General features: G+C 44.7%; 1 protein-coding gene across 1 annotated transcript in view; it reads right to left on the reverse strand.

Annotated features, from left to right (window-relative positions):
• The window catches only part of UTP25 (UTP25 small subunit processome component), a 28462-nt gene extending 10282 nt beyond the window's left edge, over positions 1 to 18180 (reverse strand). The window contains exons 1-8 of the mRNA XM_068986241.1: positions 18041 to 18180; positions 17096 to 17135; positions 15519 to 15759; positions 13653 to 13823; positions 11598 to 11686; positions 9837 to 10247; positions 7418 to 7637; positions 788 to 990 (exon numbers count right to left, since the gene is read on the reverse strand). Of these exons, the coding sequence (XP_068842342.1) occupies positions 788 to 990; positions 7418 to 7637; positions 9837 to 10247; positions 11598 to 11686; positions 13653 to 13823; positions 15519 to 15759; positions 17096 to 17135; positions 18041 to 18147 (1482 nt within the window). The 5' untranslated portion in view covers positions 18148 to 18180. The remainder of the gene's footprint in view (positions 1 to 787; positions 991 to 7417; positions 7638 to 9836; positions 10248 to 11597; positions 11687 to 13652; positions 13824 to 15518; positions 15760 to 17095; positions 17136 to 18040) is intronic.
• Positions 18181 to 18995: the final 815 nt, after the last annotated feature.

An 18995-nucleotide genomic window follows, 5' to 3' on the forward strand; every position in this document is an offset into this window, starting at 1 on the left:
CTGGGAAATCCCATGGACAGAGGAGCCTGGTGGGCTACAGTCCATGGGATCGCAAGAACGGGACACAACTTAGCAACTAAACCACCACCACAACTATCAACATGCCTTTTCTATGTTAATCATATTTTTACCTTGTATACTGAAGGGTTACAAATACTATAAATTTATTCCTTACTTTATAAGTACTCCCCTTTATTTGCTACAAACTTTAAGTCCCGGAGTTGTAGAAAAGGTAAGTTCTCACTTGCCTTATACTGTCAAAATACACCTATGGTTCCATGAGGAGGACTGTTCCAAAGCACAATCCTAAACTCAAAGACACTGCAGAACATGCGGAGAGGGAGAAAAAAATCCAGCACTAATTATGGCAGGAGGATGGACGCACCTCCCATTTATCAGTAAAATGTGAGCAATCTTTTCCCAAACTCTGCCAAACACTGAACAGAAGCGAATGAGCATAAACTGCAGGAGGAATTATTTCAGATAAAGACATTCTCGGTGAGGAGGGATTTCAACCAACCAACCACAGTACAGCAGTCTATTAGTAGAAGCCACCTTTATAAGGGGAGGAACTCTTATCTGGTGATTTGAGAAGATCGACAAGAGTTTTATCTTTCTGGATACTGACCAACCTGCGGCTAGCAGAGGGGACACTTCTCGTTTACAAACTGGAAAATGTGGAACATTTCCATTTCCAAACTAACTGAGTTTTAATCTGGACTTGAATAATCCTTTCAGACTCAACCCACTGAGCTTCTTGTCTCTAAATGTGAATGACCAACATTACCAGGACATGCTCCCAGTTCTGCATCAAGTAAATGTCAGCTTGATCAATGATGAGTAGTTCGACAGAAGACAGGAAGTCAAAATCTCTCTTCTTCTCTCCTTCTCCACCAATGATGGTCCTCAAGCCCAGAGGGGAGGCGATGAGGATATCCGAGGAGTAGAAGGGGGCGTAAAGTCGGATGCTCCTCTGCAGAATCGCCACTCCTACACATGAAACAGCCAAGGACACGTCAGTTCTTTAATCACCACCAAGCCACCAGCTTCCACCTTCTCAAAGTGCTGCCTGTCCTTGTACCTTCCAGCTTCCCCCTTAGCATATAACTGAACTCAAACTGCTTTCATTATTAAATCATCATCACCCCTCCTTGCTTTGATGGTCCCTTCCAGCCCCCACTCTCTTCCTTTTCTTCATTGGCAAATCTTCCCAGGAAATTGTTTCTACTTTAAAATCTCCTCTTCACTCCTCAACGCACTGCAGTCTGCCTCTGATTCTCAGGACGCCACTGACATGATCCTTGCTAAGGTCACCAAAAGCTCTCGGTTACCAACGCAATGGCTCTTCGGTGTTTCTTGTCATTAACACATAAGCACATCCTCCTTGAAATGCTTTTTCCTTACTGGTGGTTTCCATGACTTCAACACTTACTTTTTTTTATCACTGACCTGGTCCTTATCTATCTTTCCATATTCAGACAGCTCTTCTACAAATCCCTGGATTCACCTGCAAGTTCTCTTTCACTATACATAAAGCTCTGGATAAATATATTCACTAATGATGGTTTTAACACTACTGTCACAAAATTTTATATTTCCTGCCCACATCTCATTCCTAAGCAAAAAGCAGCAGTTTGTAAAGAGACCAAAGCGTACGTGAAGGAGACTGACTTGCTTATCTGAAAGCATGTACCAGAGGGGCAGAAGACTGCTGGGGACTCTCTCTGGGGGTAGAATGCTGGTGGAAACCACTTTTACAAACGCCCTCAACCTTGATGACAATGGTGGGCACCATTTCTGCACGCTCAGCCTAAGCTGCCCACAGTGGCAGGTGAGCGCCCCCCACACCACCGCCCTGCAGTGCTTGCGGGCAGCGCTGGCAGACACAGACAGCGAGCAGCCCCACCGACCCCCTCCCACGCCACTCGCAGGGCACCACCAGGGCCAATGATCGTGTGCAGCCCACACAGGGGACAGCCCCTGAGCGCCAGGCCCAGCCAGATGGCGGGCAGACAAGCAGAGAGTTTGTGGGACAATCAAGAACTAGGAAAAGGTTAGAGCCACTCCTTCAAGACAGGGAGCCATAACTGCTTTGCATAATATACAGAAACAAATAGCCAAGCAAAATGAGGAAGCAGGGGAACATGTTTCAGCTGAAGGAACAAGATAGAACCCCAGAAAAAAACTGAATAAGACAGATGTAAGTAGTTTATCTGATAAAGAATTCAAAGTTATGCTCATCAAAATGCTCACCAAACTTGGAAGATTAGGAATAAACAAACACATTGAGAAACTCAATAAAGAGAAAATATTGAGAAAGTTCTAAAAGAACTCACAGAGCTGAAGAATATAACTGAGCTGAAAAACACACCAGAGGGAATCCACAGAAGAGACGATATGAAAGAGTGTCAGTGATCTGAAAGACAGGGTGGTGGAAAGCACCCCAAGAGAATGGCAAAGGGGAAAGAAAAAACTCTTCTTTAAATGAGGACACTTTACGGGACAGCATCTAGGGGTCTATCATCAGTGTTAACGAGTCCCAGAAGGAGAAGAGAGAGAGTCACTAACATCCACATTATAGGGGACCCAGGAGAGGGAGGAGAAGAGAGAAAGGGGCAGAAAACTTATTTGAAGAAATAATGGCTGAAAATTTCCCTAACCCAGTGAAGGAAACAGACATTCCAGGAAGCACAAAGACATGGTATATTTTAGAGAAAACCCTAAAGACTCCACCAAAAAACTGTTAGAACAAATGAATTTAGTAAAGCTGCTAGATACAAAATTAACATACAGGAATCTGGTGCATTTCTACACATTCACAATGAACTACCAGAAAGAGAAATTAAGAAAACAATCCCATTTACAACTGCATCAAAAAGGATAAAATACCTAAGAATAAATTTAGCCAAAAAGGTAAAAGACTTGTAGTTGGAAATTATAAGGTCTTAAAGGAAACTGAAGACGATACAAACAAATGCAAAAATATACCATGCTCATAGACCGGAAAAATTCGTACTGTTAAAATGTCCACAGTACCCAAGAAAACTACAGACTCAATGCAATTACTATCAAAATACCCATGACATATTTTACAGAACTAGAATAATCGTAAAGTAAGTTTAGAGCTACAAAACACCTTGAATATCCAAACTGATCATAAGAAAGAAGAACAAAGCTGGAGGTGTCCTGCTCCCTGATCTTAAACTACACTGCACGTCTACAGTATTCAAAGCTGTATGGCACTGACACAAACAGAACAAAAATAGAGAGCCCAAAAATAAACCCATATTTGTACAGCTAATTAATCTATGAAAAGGAGGCAAGAATAAACACTGTGGAAAAGACGGTCTCAAGAACAAGTGGTGCTGGGAAACTGGAGAGCTGCATGCAGAAGAATGAAACTGGGCCACGAGCTTACACCAACTACAAAAATCAGCTCAAAATGGACTAAAGACTTGAACATAAGACCTGAAAAACCACAAAACCCCTAGAAGAAAACATAGGCAGCAACTTTCTTGACATCAGTCTCAGTGATTTTTTTTTTTGGATCTGTTCCACAGGCAAGGGCAATGAAGGCAAAATTAAACGGGACTGCTGCTGCTGCTAAGTCGCTTCAGTCGTGTCCGACTCGGTGCGATCCCACAGACGGCAGCCCATCAGGCTCCTCTGTCCCTGGGATTCTCCAGGCAAGAACACTGGAGTGGGCTGCCATTTCCTTCTCCAAAGCATGAAAGTGAAAAGTGAAAGTGAAGTTGCTCAGTCGTGTCCAACTTTAAGCGAGCCCATGGACTGCAGCCCACCAGGCTCCTCTGTCCATGGGAGTTTCCAGGCAAGAGCACTGGGACTACTTCAAGCTAGAAAGATCATACACAGTGATGGAAACCAAGAACAAAACAAAAAGGCGACCTACTGAACAGGAGAAGATATCTGCATATGTCGTAAGGGGTTGATATCCAAACTATACAAAGAATGCATGTGACTCATTATCAGCAAAACAATAAAAATGGGCTAAGGATCTGCAGAGACATTTTCTCAAAGTCATAGGGATGACCAACAGGCATACGTAGAGATGCTCAACATCACTAATGGTCAGGGAAATGCAAACCAAAAGCCACTTCTGGAAAAAAATCAACACTGCAATGAGGTACTATCCCACTCCAGTTAGAATGGCCATCATTAAAAAGTCTACAAACAACAAGTGCTGGAAAGGGGTGGAGAAAGGGGAACCCTCTTACACTGTCAGTGGGAATGTAAGCTGGTACAGCCACCATGAAGAACAGAATGGAGCTTCCTCAGAAAACCTCAGAATTACCACATGATCCAGTCATCTTACTCCTGGGGATATACCTGGCCAAAACTATCATTCAAAAAGACACACATACCCCTATATTCACAGCAGCGCTATTCACAACAGCCAAGACATGGAAACAAGCTAAACATCCATTAACAGAAGAACGAATAAAGAAGATGCGGGGGTGGGGGGGGGGGGGCGGTGTGTGTGTGCGTAACAGAACACTACTCAGCCATAAAAAGAGCACAATCATGCAGGGTGTGTGTCTGTATGTGTGTGTATATATACAAATATATAAATATATATATATAATGGACTACTACTGTGTGTATGTGTGTGTGTGTGTAACAGAATACTACTCAGCCATAAACAGAGCACAATCATGCAGGGTGTGTGTCTGTATGTATGTGTGTATATATATATGTAAATATATATATATATATATAAAAAACGGACTACTACTGTGTGTGTGCGTGCGTGTGTGTGTGTGTGACGGAATACTACTCAGTCATGAAAAGAGCAAACTAATGCCATGTGCAGCAACACAAACACAACCAGAGCTTATCACACTGAGTGAAGAGTGAAGGAAGTCAGAAAGAGACAGGCAGATACCGTATGACCTCACTTACACGTGCAGACTCAAATAGGGCACAAATGAAGCTGTTTACAAAACAGAAAGAGACTCACAGGCACAGAGAACGGACTTGCGGCTGCTGAGGGGGAAGGGGGAGGGAAGGACTGGAGGTTTGCAGTTAGCTGATGCCAGCCGTTACATTTAGAATGGATGGACAACAAGGTCCTCAGGCATAGCCCAAGGAACTATAATCCAATCTCCTGGGATAAGCCATAATGGAAAAGAATATTGAAAAGAATGTATATATAACTGAGTCACTTTTGCTGTACAGCAGAAATCAGCACAACATTGTAGATCAACCATACTTCAATTTAAAAAAAGAAAACAAATAATGTATCAGGTGGCTAGTAAGTGCGATGATCAAAATGAAATAATATAATAGACTGTGACACTGGAGTTACAGAATTCTTATGGCCATCATGTATGCTGGTATTATCCTCATTTTACATTTGAATAAACCAAAGCAGAGAGGAAAAGAGAAACACAATGAAATATTACCTCACACCTGTCAGAATAGGTTTTATCAAAAAGACAAGAAATAACAAGTGGCAAGGATGTGGAGAAAAGGGAACCCTTGCGCATGGTTAATGCGAATGTAAATTGGTGCAGCCACTATGGAAAACAGTACAGAGGTTCCTCAGAAATGAAAACTAGGACCATCACCAAAAAAGAAAAAAACAGAGCCACGGCCCAACTGAGCAACCCCACTTCTGGGTACTGATACAAAGGAAACAAAAACACTAATTCAAAAAGATACATGCACTCCTCTGTTCACTGCAATATTTATAACAGCCAAGGTATGGACGCAGCCTGAGAATCTGTAGGTAGGTGAATAGATAAAGCTGTGGTATACAGACACACACACACACACACAATGCGCAGCCTAAGAGTACAGATACACACACACACACAATGCGCAGCCTAAGAGTCCATAGGTAGATGAATAGATAAAGCTGTGGTATACAGACACACACACGCATGCACACACGCACGCATGCACACACACACACACACAATGGATATTACTCAGCCATAAATGAATGAAATCTTGCCATCTGTGATAACAAGGATGGACCTTGAAGGTATCACCATAAGTGAAATAAGTCACATAAAGACAAGTATCAATACCATATGACATCTCTTAGATGTGGATCTAAGAAACAAAACAAAAAACTAGACTGACAGATACAGAGAACAGACCAGCGGCTGCCAGAAAATGGGGGCAGGGGTTGGAGGGTGGGCAACATGCACGGGGGGTGATCAAGAGGTACTACACATTCAGTATCAAGTGAACCGGCCACCAACGTACCCAACATATGAAAAGGATCCAACGTATGCCAAAGGAGAATATAGTCCACAATACTGTATTAACTCTGTATGGCAACAAATGGTAACTATACTTATTGTTGTGATCAGTTTGTAAGGTATATAGACACTGAATCACTACGTTGTACATCTGAAACTAGCACGTCAGTTATACATCAATTAAAAAAAGTGATTCATCAGCTGCTTGCTGCCCACCTGCACATGTTTAAAACCAAACATCAACTCTCACCCCCTGCACCTCACGCTCCAGCCGTGCTAAAGCCTCTGAGTCCGAGGTCATGCTGTTTATTCATCCTGATGTCTCTGCAGTTTCCTGTCTGAAACTTTTTCCTCCACTCAGATCTCCCTACTTCGTAACTGGCTAAATCCTATTTGGGTTTCAACTTAGTACAGACAGTACATCCATCAGCAGATCTTCCCAAACAGTCCTGTGTCCACTTTGAGTAGGGATATTTTCTTTAAATATTTAAAACAGCCACTGCACCCTCTAACCATAACACATCTTCTATCTCATACTGTCTGATTTGCGTTTAGGCTGGACTTCCTTAACAGTAACTTTTAATCCTTCTAATCCTATGTCCCCAGCTACTTTACAGTGCTTAACATAGTAGACGCTAAATAATTAATAAATGAGCATATGTGACAGTAAATAGTCTTCAAGAACTTTTTCAATGTACAACCAACCAAATACATGGGAGCTGGATGCGACAAGCACACATGTGAAAAGCTGGCTGGGGGTCAGGAAGTCCGGAGTAGAGACAGCTCCCTAAGGCAGGCCGGAAGGGAGTCCACTAGGCACAGGCCCTTCAGTCACTCATCCTCCCCAGACGGACGCACTCTGCCCCTTCACCTCCCTCTCCCTCAGGACTCCTGCAGCACTGACGACGAGCTACCAGCTACGGGCGAGCCGAGACATCTATTATACATGTGCATATGCTTTTCACATATGCCTTTGGAGACGCTCCATTTCATTATTCAAGCATCCACCCAATTAGCCAAGGCAAGGCTCTCCCCTGGCAGAAGAGATGTCTCAAATGCACTGGTTCTGCCAGGAGTCTACCAGTGACCCTCCGAGAGAATGTCTAATTCCAGGCTTCGAGCTCCCAGTCATGGGCACCTCACACCCCAGGTCCCTCGGGGTCTCAGTCTGGACAAGGAGGAATTACCGATCCTGAAGTGGTCATCGATGTTTCCGACAAACACAGCTTCATAGTCCTCAGGCCTCTTCAGGTTGGGTGGTCTCTCCTCGGGATCGGAACCGTACTCTCCATTAAACCTCTTTTTGTTGCTGACAATGATTTTCTTCTTGCTGTCGCCCTCCAGGAGGCTGATGAAGAGCTGCACCACCCGCAAAGCAGCTTCCCGGAATGGCACCATGATCAGCACCTGCCAAGAGAGAGGTGGGCAGCCTTGGAGGGGCATGGGGAATGGAGGGCAGCTCAAGGCGAGGCCACTGGGGACCTGGAGCTGACGAGTCCCCCGTTCTGCGGCCCCGGGCCAGGGATCACACCCGTGTCACCCCCCTTATACAGGGCCTGGCTCAGTACTGCAGGCTGAGTATCTTTCAGATCCACAGCAGTGTCCTATGGACTTCAATCTCATAGTCCCTGGGGGACATTCTCAAGCAGAATGTGGAAATCCCTTTTAGGGTAACTCAATGCCTTTAACAGAGGCATCCACCAGCAAAAGCCCAAGGACATAAACAGACAAAGCTCTCTGAGGACAAGAAATGTTACTCATTTCTGTCTCCTACAGAACTAGTTCAGCATTGTGATTCATAAGAGCCAAGGAATGTGCTGAATAAATGAATTAGATGTTTTGGTAGAGAACAAATAACCTATCATTACTTCTCTAGTACATTTCCTGGTACACTTTTCAGAAATAATGATAAAGTATTTCTGAAGTAAGATCATATTTCAATGGGAAATAGAGGGTTCAGTTTTCCAAACATTTCCAAAAATGCTTAGTATTAACTGTTGAGAAAAAAAAAAAAACAAAAACAGAAGATGCTTAACAAATAATTTCTAACTACCCTTGTGTACCTGGGTTTTTTTCCTAACTACACTTGGCTAAGGCTTCCCTGGTGACTCAATGGTAAAGAATCCGCCTGCAATACAGGGGTCATGGGTTCAATCCCTGACTTGGGAAGGTCCCTTGGAGGAGGAAATGGCAACCCACCACAGTATTCTTGCCTGGGGAATCCCATGGACAGAGGAGCCTGGCGGACTACAGTCCAAGGGGACACAAAAGAGTTAGACATGACTTACTGACTAAACAACTCAACTCTTGTGTAAACCACACAATCGGTGGAAATAACCCAGTCAGCTCTGACAATTCGCCAAATTATAAATTGCTTCATTTGGGTGCTCTACCTCCTACTCTGCTCTGCAGTTCTAAACAGATAATCTTTTTATCCTGATGTTCAAGATCCTGAGGCCATTTCCCAGAAGGGCGACCAGCACAGCCAGAGGGGTGCAGGGACTCAGTCTGGTACAACACGGGGATGAGCGATCACTCCTGAAGAGGGCCAAGTTCCTGTCCTGCTGGGACACTAAGTAAGAGTCTAGTGGTTTTCCCCAGCTATCGAACAAGAGGGCTGGACTAAGAAATCTCTTATGAGCCATGCCATCTTAATAGCCGAGAACCCTATTAAGCTCAATGAGAAGTATCTAAGAAGAGCAGGCTTCTTCAAAGCAGGGACATGGGTGGAAGGGTGGGGGGATGGGAGGTGCAGTATCTAGCTACATGACATCATGAAAAATGTAGCAAGTCAGAAGACATTTTCTGTGTAAGCCCTCAATCCACTGGCGCTTAAGCCTATGAGCCCACATAAATGTAATCATCGCTTTAAGTTGCAGTAACGATACAGTGGGAAAACAGCGGTTTTGTTTTCGAAGGTTTACATATTTACGGGGCTTAGTGAAGAGAACCCTTGGTTTAGTCCTGTCTGTGCTCCTCTTTCCCTGGTTCTCTTTAGCAAGGCCCTTGGTGACTTCCCCGGTGGCTCAGATGGTAAAGCGTCTGTCTACAATGCAGGAGACCAGGGTTTGATCCCTGGGTCGGGAAGATCCCCTGGAGAAGGCAATGGCACCCCACTCCAGTACTCTTGCCTGGAAAATCCCATGGACGGAGGAGCCTGGTAGGCTGCAGTCCATGGGGTCGCAAAGGGTCGGACACGACTGAATGGCTTCATTTCACTTCACTTTACTTTATGAATCTAGGTCTGTGTCCACAGATGTAACATGTAGGGATTGAATAAAAAGTTCTTTAAGGACCCATCCAGCTCTGACAGTCACAAAGAAGAGATTTACAGTGGAGAGCTACTCCCACACAGAGGATCACGGTTTATCTTGAAGGAGAATTATCACGGAGGAGCCTCGTACTCAAGTTTCCAGGTAAAGCCACTGTTAGAGCCAGCCCACTGAGCTGTCCGCAGCACTACTCTAGTATCAGCCGGCTAATATGCGCAGTCCTGGACTTGTTCTTTGCTCCGAGCATTAAAGGACCTGAGAACCTGCGAAGTGCCAGGGCCTATATGGTGGAGCCTTACAGCCTCCTTGAGGGCAAAGTTCTGGGGCCACTCACCTTGGGCCTTGTTAGCCCTTGGTCCCTGAAGTCATCATCGTCACCCACCCCAAGTTTCTGGCTTCGGCGTCTGCTGTTGTTGGCAAGCACCTGGGCATTGGCTTTGAGGACGTGATTTATTACATGCAGGCAGTACACGTGGCGGATCTCTTCCCCGTTCTTCAGGGCGGTCCTTTCTGGGTAGAACAGGTCCCGGTAAGAATTCATAATTAAGAAGAGCTCTTTCTGAAGGGGTGTGAAGGGACTACTTGATTTTGGGGGACCAGAGAGGAATTGGCTGTTGGTCTTGATCCAGGTGGATTCCAGGGGCTTTTGAAGATGAACTGACTTTAAGTCCATGTCCTTTGGGGGTTTAAAGGTTTCCAACTTCTGAAACTTGGATGAAAAGACAACCTGGCCCAGGATGGGCCACTGAGGGAGAAAGAATCAAGAAGTTAGAAATGAATGACAGTACCTTACATTCAGCCAGTACTTCATGACTTACAATGGCCTTTGATGACCTACAGATTCTCTCACTTAATCCTCACAGCAACTGTGCAAGGTGAACGCTATAATGCTCTTCTTACCGTTTAGGAAACGCTGAGATTCAGAGGTGACAGGATTCAGACAAACAGGAGAGAACAGAGCTAAGGGTTAGAGCCCAAGGTTTATGACTTTAGAAAACTTGTGAGCTCTTCACTCAATCAGTGGCTCACAGATTGTGCTGTGGACCACACTGTAGGAGTAAAAATTTATTCTAGACAAAAAAAAGGTACAGGTACCCAATGGGCAAGTAACTGTGAAAACACTACAAAACCTAATCCCCCTCAGGGAGACTCACAGCAGAATAGATATGAAGGTTCTGCTGAGTCCTGTAACAAGGACTCTGTTCCACTTTGTTTAACCCAGAGTTTTCCAAATTTACCTGGGCATGGAGCAAGGTGTTTTTTTTTTTTTTTTTTTAACAATGTTTTTGTTTTTGTTTGAGATTTTTTTTGGGGGGGTGGGGAGGGCGGGGATGTTTGCACTCTAACGAAACTGCTGATCTTAGCAATAAAGGATGACCTCTGCGATAAAAAAGAATTAACTACTAAAGATATGCCAACAAGTAGGATGACTTTCCAGGGAACTGTGCTGAGTGAAAAAAGCCAATTTGTATCATTGTATTTCTAGAACACGTTTGAGATAACAAGATGACAGAAATGGAGAACACATTAGTGGTTATTACCAAGGGGAAGGGAGGTGGGTATGGTCATAAAACAGCTCCAGAGAAGAGGAGGGATCTTTACAGAGCTGGAAATGCTCTGTCCGCTGGCTGTAGCGGTGGACACGGGAACCTACACGTGTGATAAATCAGTGCAGAACTAAGCAACACACACAAAACAGGAGCAAAAAAACCAAGGAAACGTGAACAAGACGAGGAGACCGGATCCACGGAAATTTCCTAATGGCGATACTGTACTACAGTTTTGCAGGACGTTACCACTGGGGCGAACTAGGCATGGAGCACATGGGTATCTCTGCATTATTTCTTACAACCACACCTGTAAGAACTATCTCAATAAAAATTCCAACAAACACGGAGCCTGGCGGGCTACAGTCCACGGCGTCATAGAGTCGGACGTGACTGAGCGAGTGAGCACACACACAGGCTCTTCCAGCCTCCCGAGGTCCTGCTCCCCAAGTCATCTGCCACTGGTGTGGATCACACATTTAGGGAGATCACTAGAACCCCAAATCACCGCTTCTCCCCCTTTGTGACTATGATGGAACAACGCTTACTTTTAGCTGGTGGGTAGTTCTGGGGTTTGTGGCAACAGCCTGGATTTCTTTTTCTTTCAGTTTTGTGTTCACATGCTGTACAAATGGATCTAATCCAGAAATAAAGAAGATGAGAACAGTTAGAGCAAAGGACAGTGATTTTCAGTCTCCCCTTTTAATGACATGCTGTTCTTCATGACGTTAACTCAACTTTCTTCCCCATCTACATCCCCCATCATTTATCCCAGTCCAGAGCGTAAAAGTTTCTGACACGTTCATTTCCCTAAAGCATTTCTTTAATCATGTTATTTCCGAGCTCAAAAACCTTTGAAGAAAATTCTCAGTCTGAAAATCAACATGCACCTCTAAACTACTTCTCCAATGTAATTTTTGAATGACATGGCTCTCAAATTCTTCTGCCACTGTGGTTTTCCTTCCTTTACTGAAAATTCTACCCTCTCCTTCACCTCATTTTCATATATCCAAACAGGATCAGTTGAGTGTTACCCCTGACTCATAGTAAGCAACTATTTCCCAGGAGGCTCCTGTGTCAGGCACAGGGCTAGCTCCACGAAGAGGTCATCTCTGGTCCCCTACAGACAGTCATCACTCTCAAGAGCCCCACCATCCACCCCAACACACAAGTGTATGTCCTACCTCATCTAATTAGACCTCAAGATCCCTGAGGGCAGGTTTCATGTATGATTTAACTTGCACTGAAGACATCCATACATGCCCAACACTCAACCGAGGTGAACAAAGGCTCAAACGGCACCACCTGCACTCAGGGTTGTCCTCAGTGCTCCGTGCTGGCACCAGTCTTCTCTTCCAGTCCCACCCATTTCAGAAGCAAAGTTCAACGACCTATTCAGGACCCAGGCAGTAAAGCCTCAAATGCAATGCACCTAACAACAAAACCTAAGACAAGGGTGAACGATAGGAAACAAGAATTCAAGGTGCTAATATATCTATACAGGCAAAACCACCAGAGAAACTTTACGATAAGCTTCCTTATGAAACATAAGGGTTTTTTAAGTTCAGAATGGGGTTCGTGCCCAAATTCTACCTGCTATTTCTCCCTCTTCTCCAGAAGAGCTAACAGCCAAACGAGGACTAAAATCTCAACTTCAGTGGCAGACCTGGTTGAAGAATGGCACTGGGACCAGAAAGGGCAGTCAGGACGCGGGACTGAGACCAAGCTGACTTGCCCATCCAGGCACACGTGGAGACACGGACCCCGAGAGACGGCAGAGACCTGCCTTAGCCTTCCACAGGCAGGCCTTGTCCAAGAGACTGCCACAACCATAGGGCAGTCAAGAGGCGGAGAGAGACTGAGCGGATAAGGCGGAGTGCGCTGGCTTCCGAGGTGCTCCGTGGTAATAAGGACCAACTAGATCAGCCACTTTCGGGGCTCACAAACCTGTAAAATTGCTGCTTACAGGAATTGAGAAGTGACGGGTAGAGAGAAAAATGCAAAGTACTATTCTCCTCCTCCTCTGCTCGGGGAAAAGAAATCAGAGATCTTCCCCTGACCCCAACTGCGGGAATGTCAGGTCTGGGGAACTGGTCTTGCCTGCTATCATTCTTCAACTGTCTGTTCTCCTGAACACCCTCCCACTCCCAACAAGGCCTAAGCCCCGAAAAACAGAAAATACCTTGGAGAACCATTTCCTCCCAGCTCTACATCTAGCTGCTAAACTGTTTTTATCGCTGCCCATTCCAGTTTCAGGAGATTTAACACACATTAGCCCCTACCTGGAGAAGGCAATGGCACCCCACTCCAGTACTCTTGCCTGGAAAACCCCATGGACGGAGGAGCCTGGTGGGCTGCAGTCCAGGGGTCGCTAAGAGTCAAACACAACTGAGCGACTTCACTTTCACTTTTCACTTTCATGCACTGGAGAAGGAAATGGCAACCCGCTCCAGTGTTGTTGCCTAGAGAATCCCAGGGACAGGGGAGCCTGGTGGACTGCCATCTACGGGGCTGCACAGAGTCGGACACGACTGAAGCGACTTAGCAGCAGCAGCCCCTATCTAGCACCAGGTGAATTCAAACAATGTACACCAGGCTCTGACCTTGTGATGCTTTCGGGGAAGAGTCACCGCCACTTTCCTCTTCGAGAAAATTGGTTTCTAGGCTGAAGAGTGACTCATGTTTTGCGTCTGTAAACTCCTCGGGGGACTCCTCTGATGTGCCGGGTGGCCCATGCCCATCTTTTCCCTCACGGTCAGCAGGTGAGGCCACACCTGCAATTTTGGGAAACATTTTATAAAATTATTTACTACGCTTTTGAATACAATTACACTTCTGTTGACAAATGAAATCTAATTCCTCAGCCTATATTGACACTGACACTCACTGCCATCATTAAGCCAACTCAGGTTCAAAGACAGAAGTTTCAAAATTATGCTGGACTGTTGACCCAGTACGTGTAAGGATGTTCAAAGCAGCACTAATTATAACAAATAACTGGAAAAATTATTTCATCATTTCTATTGATGGGGTACTAATTATCTCATAGTATTCACAATGGAATACTCTGTGATTAAGCTAATGTGAATCCACAGTTACAAACATTATATTATTAACAAAGAAAAGGAAGTTACAGGAATGTATGAGACCATACTCACAAATATATGTATAGACTTGTATTCACTCATATATCCATAAAAAAGTAGTCTGGAAGGTTATTTACAATGGTAAAGGTGTTCATCTCAAGGTGGTCCAAATACAGGTGAACTGTATTATATTATCCTCTTAAACTTTTACAGTAAATGTATATTACTTTTACAATTAAAAAAAAAAACCAAACTTTTCATCTGTAAAAACCCAAAACATGAAAGCAAGCTGAAAAAGCAACAAAATTAAACAAGAAATCCCTAAGTCTAAGACAATGATTTATTTACACCAGTACAAATGATGAATTGAAACACTAAGACTGGTGTGTGACACCTTAAAGTACAGAAAACAATGTCAGGCAAATAGGTATTAAGATAATAGGGTATAAAAGGCTACAGAGACATACTCGGACAATGGACTACTACTCTAGCAACAAAAAGAAGCGAATTACTAACATGAACTGCACGGACGAGTCACAAAAACACGAGAAGCCAAAGAAGCCAGACACAAAAGGCTACTTATGGTATGCTCGCATTCCTAAGAATTTCTAAAAAAGAGAACATTAATATATAGTGAAAGAGAGCTGGTCAGTGGTTGCCTGATGCCAGCCTGGGAAGCTGACTGCAAAGGGGCAGGAAAACTTTGTAGGTATGGGAAACATTCTGTATCTCGACTATGGTGGTGGTAATACAGACAGACACATTTGTCAAAACTTACTGAATTACACACTTGAAATGGGTATACTTTTCTGTATGTAAATCATGCCTCCATACAGTTGATTTTAAAGTTAAATGAAAAAGTCACCTAGACGTCTGAGTGAGGCAGAGTCCCTTTAGGTTTTCAATCCCAGCTCTTCTCTGAAGCCTTCCCTCATTTACCCTGGCAGCATGTGACCACTCTGCGTCTCTTCACCACCTTATATCTATCTGTTCCATCCAGATCTGCTGCTTGAAATGTTCTGTGTATTTCATGTCTATCTTCCATTACACACAGTTCCTCTAAGGGAGGGACAGTAATCTCTTTAATAAGTTGAGACTTTCAAAAACAGAATTATGCTCCCTTTCCTCCCAATCAGGGGAACTTTAACTAGGATTGAAGTCCTGGAAATCATAAGCAAAAATGTCACTTCTCCATGTTTATGGCCAGAGGGTCCTGTGTTTTCTGTCAGACCTCAGAGTTATCACCAAGCCCAGCAAAGTTAAGAATCTCTGCTTTGAATCCATGCGCTTTCACCCAGCTCATACAGCACAAGGCACCGTACCCCTGGGGCAATCTGTCTGTGGTCCCAGCAAAGATCTTAGACCCACACCAGAGACACTTACTGCCCTGCATGTCAGTAGACTCTGCTGCCATCTCTTCCTCCTCGCTGATGTCACTATCACCATCTTCAAGATTCATTTCTGTCTCATCCGTAACACTGTCTTCTTCTTCTTCCTCTTCCTCCTCCTCCTCCTCTTCCTTGGAAACATTCTTTAATGTGGCGAGTAATCGATGGTAACCAGACACTTGTTCTGGTTCACTCTCTGCTTCACTTTCAGAACTTGAAGTATCTGAACTTTCTGACTGGAAGGAAAATAGGGATTTTAAAAACAAGAAGTATACTGTTCTCATGGCTACCCCATCACTACCATCAATCAGGTCCACAGGGGAACAAGTTCAGATTTTTCTAAATTAAAATTAGCTTTTCTGTAAATATGCAATATCTATTCAACCAAACCTTGCACCAAATTTATTTAATAGATGAGGAAACAGTGGAAACAGTGTCAGACTTTATTTCTGGGGGCTCCAAAATCACTGCAGATGGTGACTGCAGCCATGAAATTAAAAGACGCTTACTCCTTGGAAGAAAAGTTATGACCAACCTAGATAGCATATTCAAAACCAGAGACATTACTTTGCCAACAAAGGTCCGTCTAGTCAAGGCTATGGTTTTTCTGTGGTCATGTATGGATGTGAGAGTTGGACTGTGAAGAAGGCTGAGTGCCGAAGAACTGATGCTTTTGAACTGTGGTGTTGGAGAAGACTCCTGAGAGTCCCTTGGACTGCAAGGAGATCCAACCAGTCCATTCTGAAGGAGATCAGTCCTGGGATTTCTTTGGAAGGAATGATGCTAAAGCTGAAACTCCAGTACTTTGGCCACCTCATGCAAAGAGTAAACTCATTGGAAAAGACTCTGGGAGGGATTGGGGGCAGGTGGAGAAGGGGACGACAGAGGATGAGTTGGCTGGATGGCATCACTGACTCGACGGACTGAGTGAACTCCGGGAGTTGGTGATGGACAGGGAGGCCTGGCATGCTGCGATTCATGGGGTCGCAAAGAGTCAGACACGACTGAGCGACTGAACTGAACTGAACTGAGCCTAGCTATGCTTCTAAAAGCTCTTCCTCTTCTTTGAACTGCTAATCTTCCATATGGGAAGAAAGCCGACTAAAGACACTGAGCGTTAGGTCATAAGGCAATCGCACCTGTGTCAGACATTTGGCACTTTTAAAGGAGCAACAGAAAAAAACACAATGCAACAACAACAACAACAAAAATGTAGCAATTTTTCTGAGTTTGTTTTAATGAGTTAAGACCTTTGATGATTTTCCACTCTATTTTATGTTACATTAAGTATACAAGATAATTCCTCTTAGGATTTACTAAGAGCCCTCTGGTATGCCTCCTTAACAAGTTCTAAAATGCTAATCTCTCCAGACAGTTTCAAACTCTGTACTGTATTAGTTATCACAGTGGAATTTAAACACACATCCACATTCAGAACTAAGCAATATTATGAAAATAATAGCTTACATCTAAAATGAAAGAGCGGAAATGTAGTCAAACTTTATATTATATATAATCTCAGAGAAGTAACAGCTCAGAATCAACCATCATAAGGAAGGTTTAAAGCATTACCAGTTGACAAGTCTGTGGTTTTGCTTCCTTTCTGGAAACCCTGAGAAGAAACAGGTAGTGTTAAACTCTCACTACTGGTATGTAACAATTAGGAAAAAATCTAATGATACAACTTTAAATAAGCATGGCAGACTAGCAATATATTGTAACATAAATACAGTATAACTATACATTATTAATACATTATAACCATAGTCATGTAAAAACTCCATATGCACTTGGGCAGGGATTGCAAGAAAATGCCAAACAGATGATAACTGACAAATGTAAAAGTTTAACAAAATCTCAGGACAAATACCAGAGCCACCCAGTAACTAGTTCTCATCCGAAAGATAGGAAAGTTTGGCAAATAAAAGCTCTTGGGGTTCACCCTTTTCTAGCAAGTTTCTTAATTAGGCCGTCCCTCTAACTTTTTGATAAAGCGGCCCAAAGTGTCCGGTAAGAGCTATGATCATAACTGAGAGTCTGGACACTTATAGAGGAAACCCACATCTACCCACACATCAGTTTCCTCACGGTCACGGAATAGACCGGTGATGCTGAAGGCCCCAATGTGAAGTCGCTCAGTCGCGTCCGACTCTTTGCGACCCCATGCACTGTAGCCCCCCAGGCTCCCCTGTCCACGGGATTTTTGAGGCAAGAGTCCTAGAGTGGGTTGCCATTTCCTACTCCAGGGAATCTTCCCGATCCAGGGATGGAACCCGGGTCTCCTGCATTGCCGGCGGATTCTTTACCGTCTGAGCCACCAGGGTAGCCCCAAGCAAATCTTTAAAAACATAAAAAAACTATCTCAGAAAAATCTCTGACCATACAAAAACCAACCCCCGACACCCGCCCCCACTTAAGCTGTGTAGGGTCTGGCAGAAAGCGACCGGCCCAACGAAAGGCAGGCAGCCGGGAGAACGCGTCTCGGGCGTCTCGGGCGCGTCTCGCGCCCCTCCACACCTGTCATAGAAGGGGTGCTCCTCGCCGAAATCCCGAAGATGCTTCTTCTGCTTTTTAGTCAGGGAGCCGAGCAGCTGGCTCTGGCTCCGGCTCCCACGTTTGCCCATGGTGAGCACCGCAAGTCCGCCCACCTCCACTAGCTTCACGCCTGGGAGTAGACCTGTCGAGCCATTCACGCGCGACCTCCGGCGGCGCTTTACGGCGGCAGGGGCGTACCATAAAGCAGACCCGCTTTACGTCGCGCTTGTGCGACAGGGGTTGGAACTTCCTGTTTCCCGTTTCGCCCTCTAGCGGGGTTCTTTGGAAGGACGTGCTCGCATGCCCGTCTCTTCCGGGCTGTAAAAGGAAGACAGGCCAAAAGCAGGCAGGCGGGCCTCCGGCTTCCCCAGCTAGGTCAATGGATGAATGTATTTTGTGCATCTCTTGTGGTTGTGAGAATCAGCCTGCGTGAACGTGTAGTAGCGGAGATGGGTGAATGCAGTGCTTTATATTGCTGCTGCTGCTGCTAAGTCGCTTCAGTCGTGTCAGACTCTGTGCGATCCCATAGACGGCAGCCCACCAGGCTCCCCTGTCCCTGGGATTCTCCAGGCAAGAATACGGGAGTGGGTTGCCATTTCCTTCTCCAGTGCAGGAAAGGGAAAAGTCAAAGTGAAGTCGCTCAGTCGTGTCCTACTCTTAGCAACCTCATGGACTGCAGCCTACCAGGCTCTTCCGTCCATGGGATTTTCCAGGCAAGAGTACTAAGCAACATTTAAGGGTGCTGGCTCGTCTCAGTTCATCCTCATAACAGTACACAAATGTGACTTGTTAATAAACCTGATATTGGAGATGAGAAAGCTGACGCTTTCAAAAGGTTACATGCACACTAACAAGCGAGGAGATGGAAGCCCAAGTCTGTCGGATGCGACCACAGGCTTTTCCCACCGGGACCTGTGACATGCCTGTGGCATGTCTT

The sequence above is a fragment of the Capricornis sumatraensis genome, chromosome 14 (assembly GCF_032405125.1).
Source record: "Capricornis sumatraensis isolate serow.1 chromosome 14, serow.2, whole genome shotgun sequence".
NCBI lineage: Eukaryota > Metazoa > Chordata > Mammalia > Artiodactyla > Bovidae > Capricornis > Capricornis sumatraensis.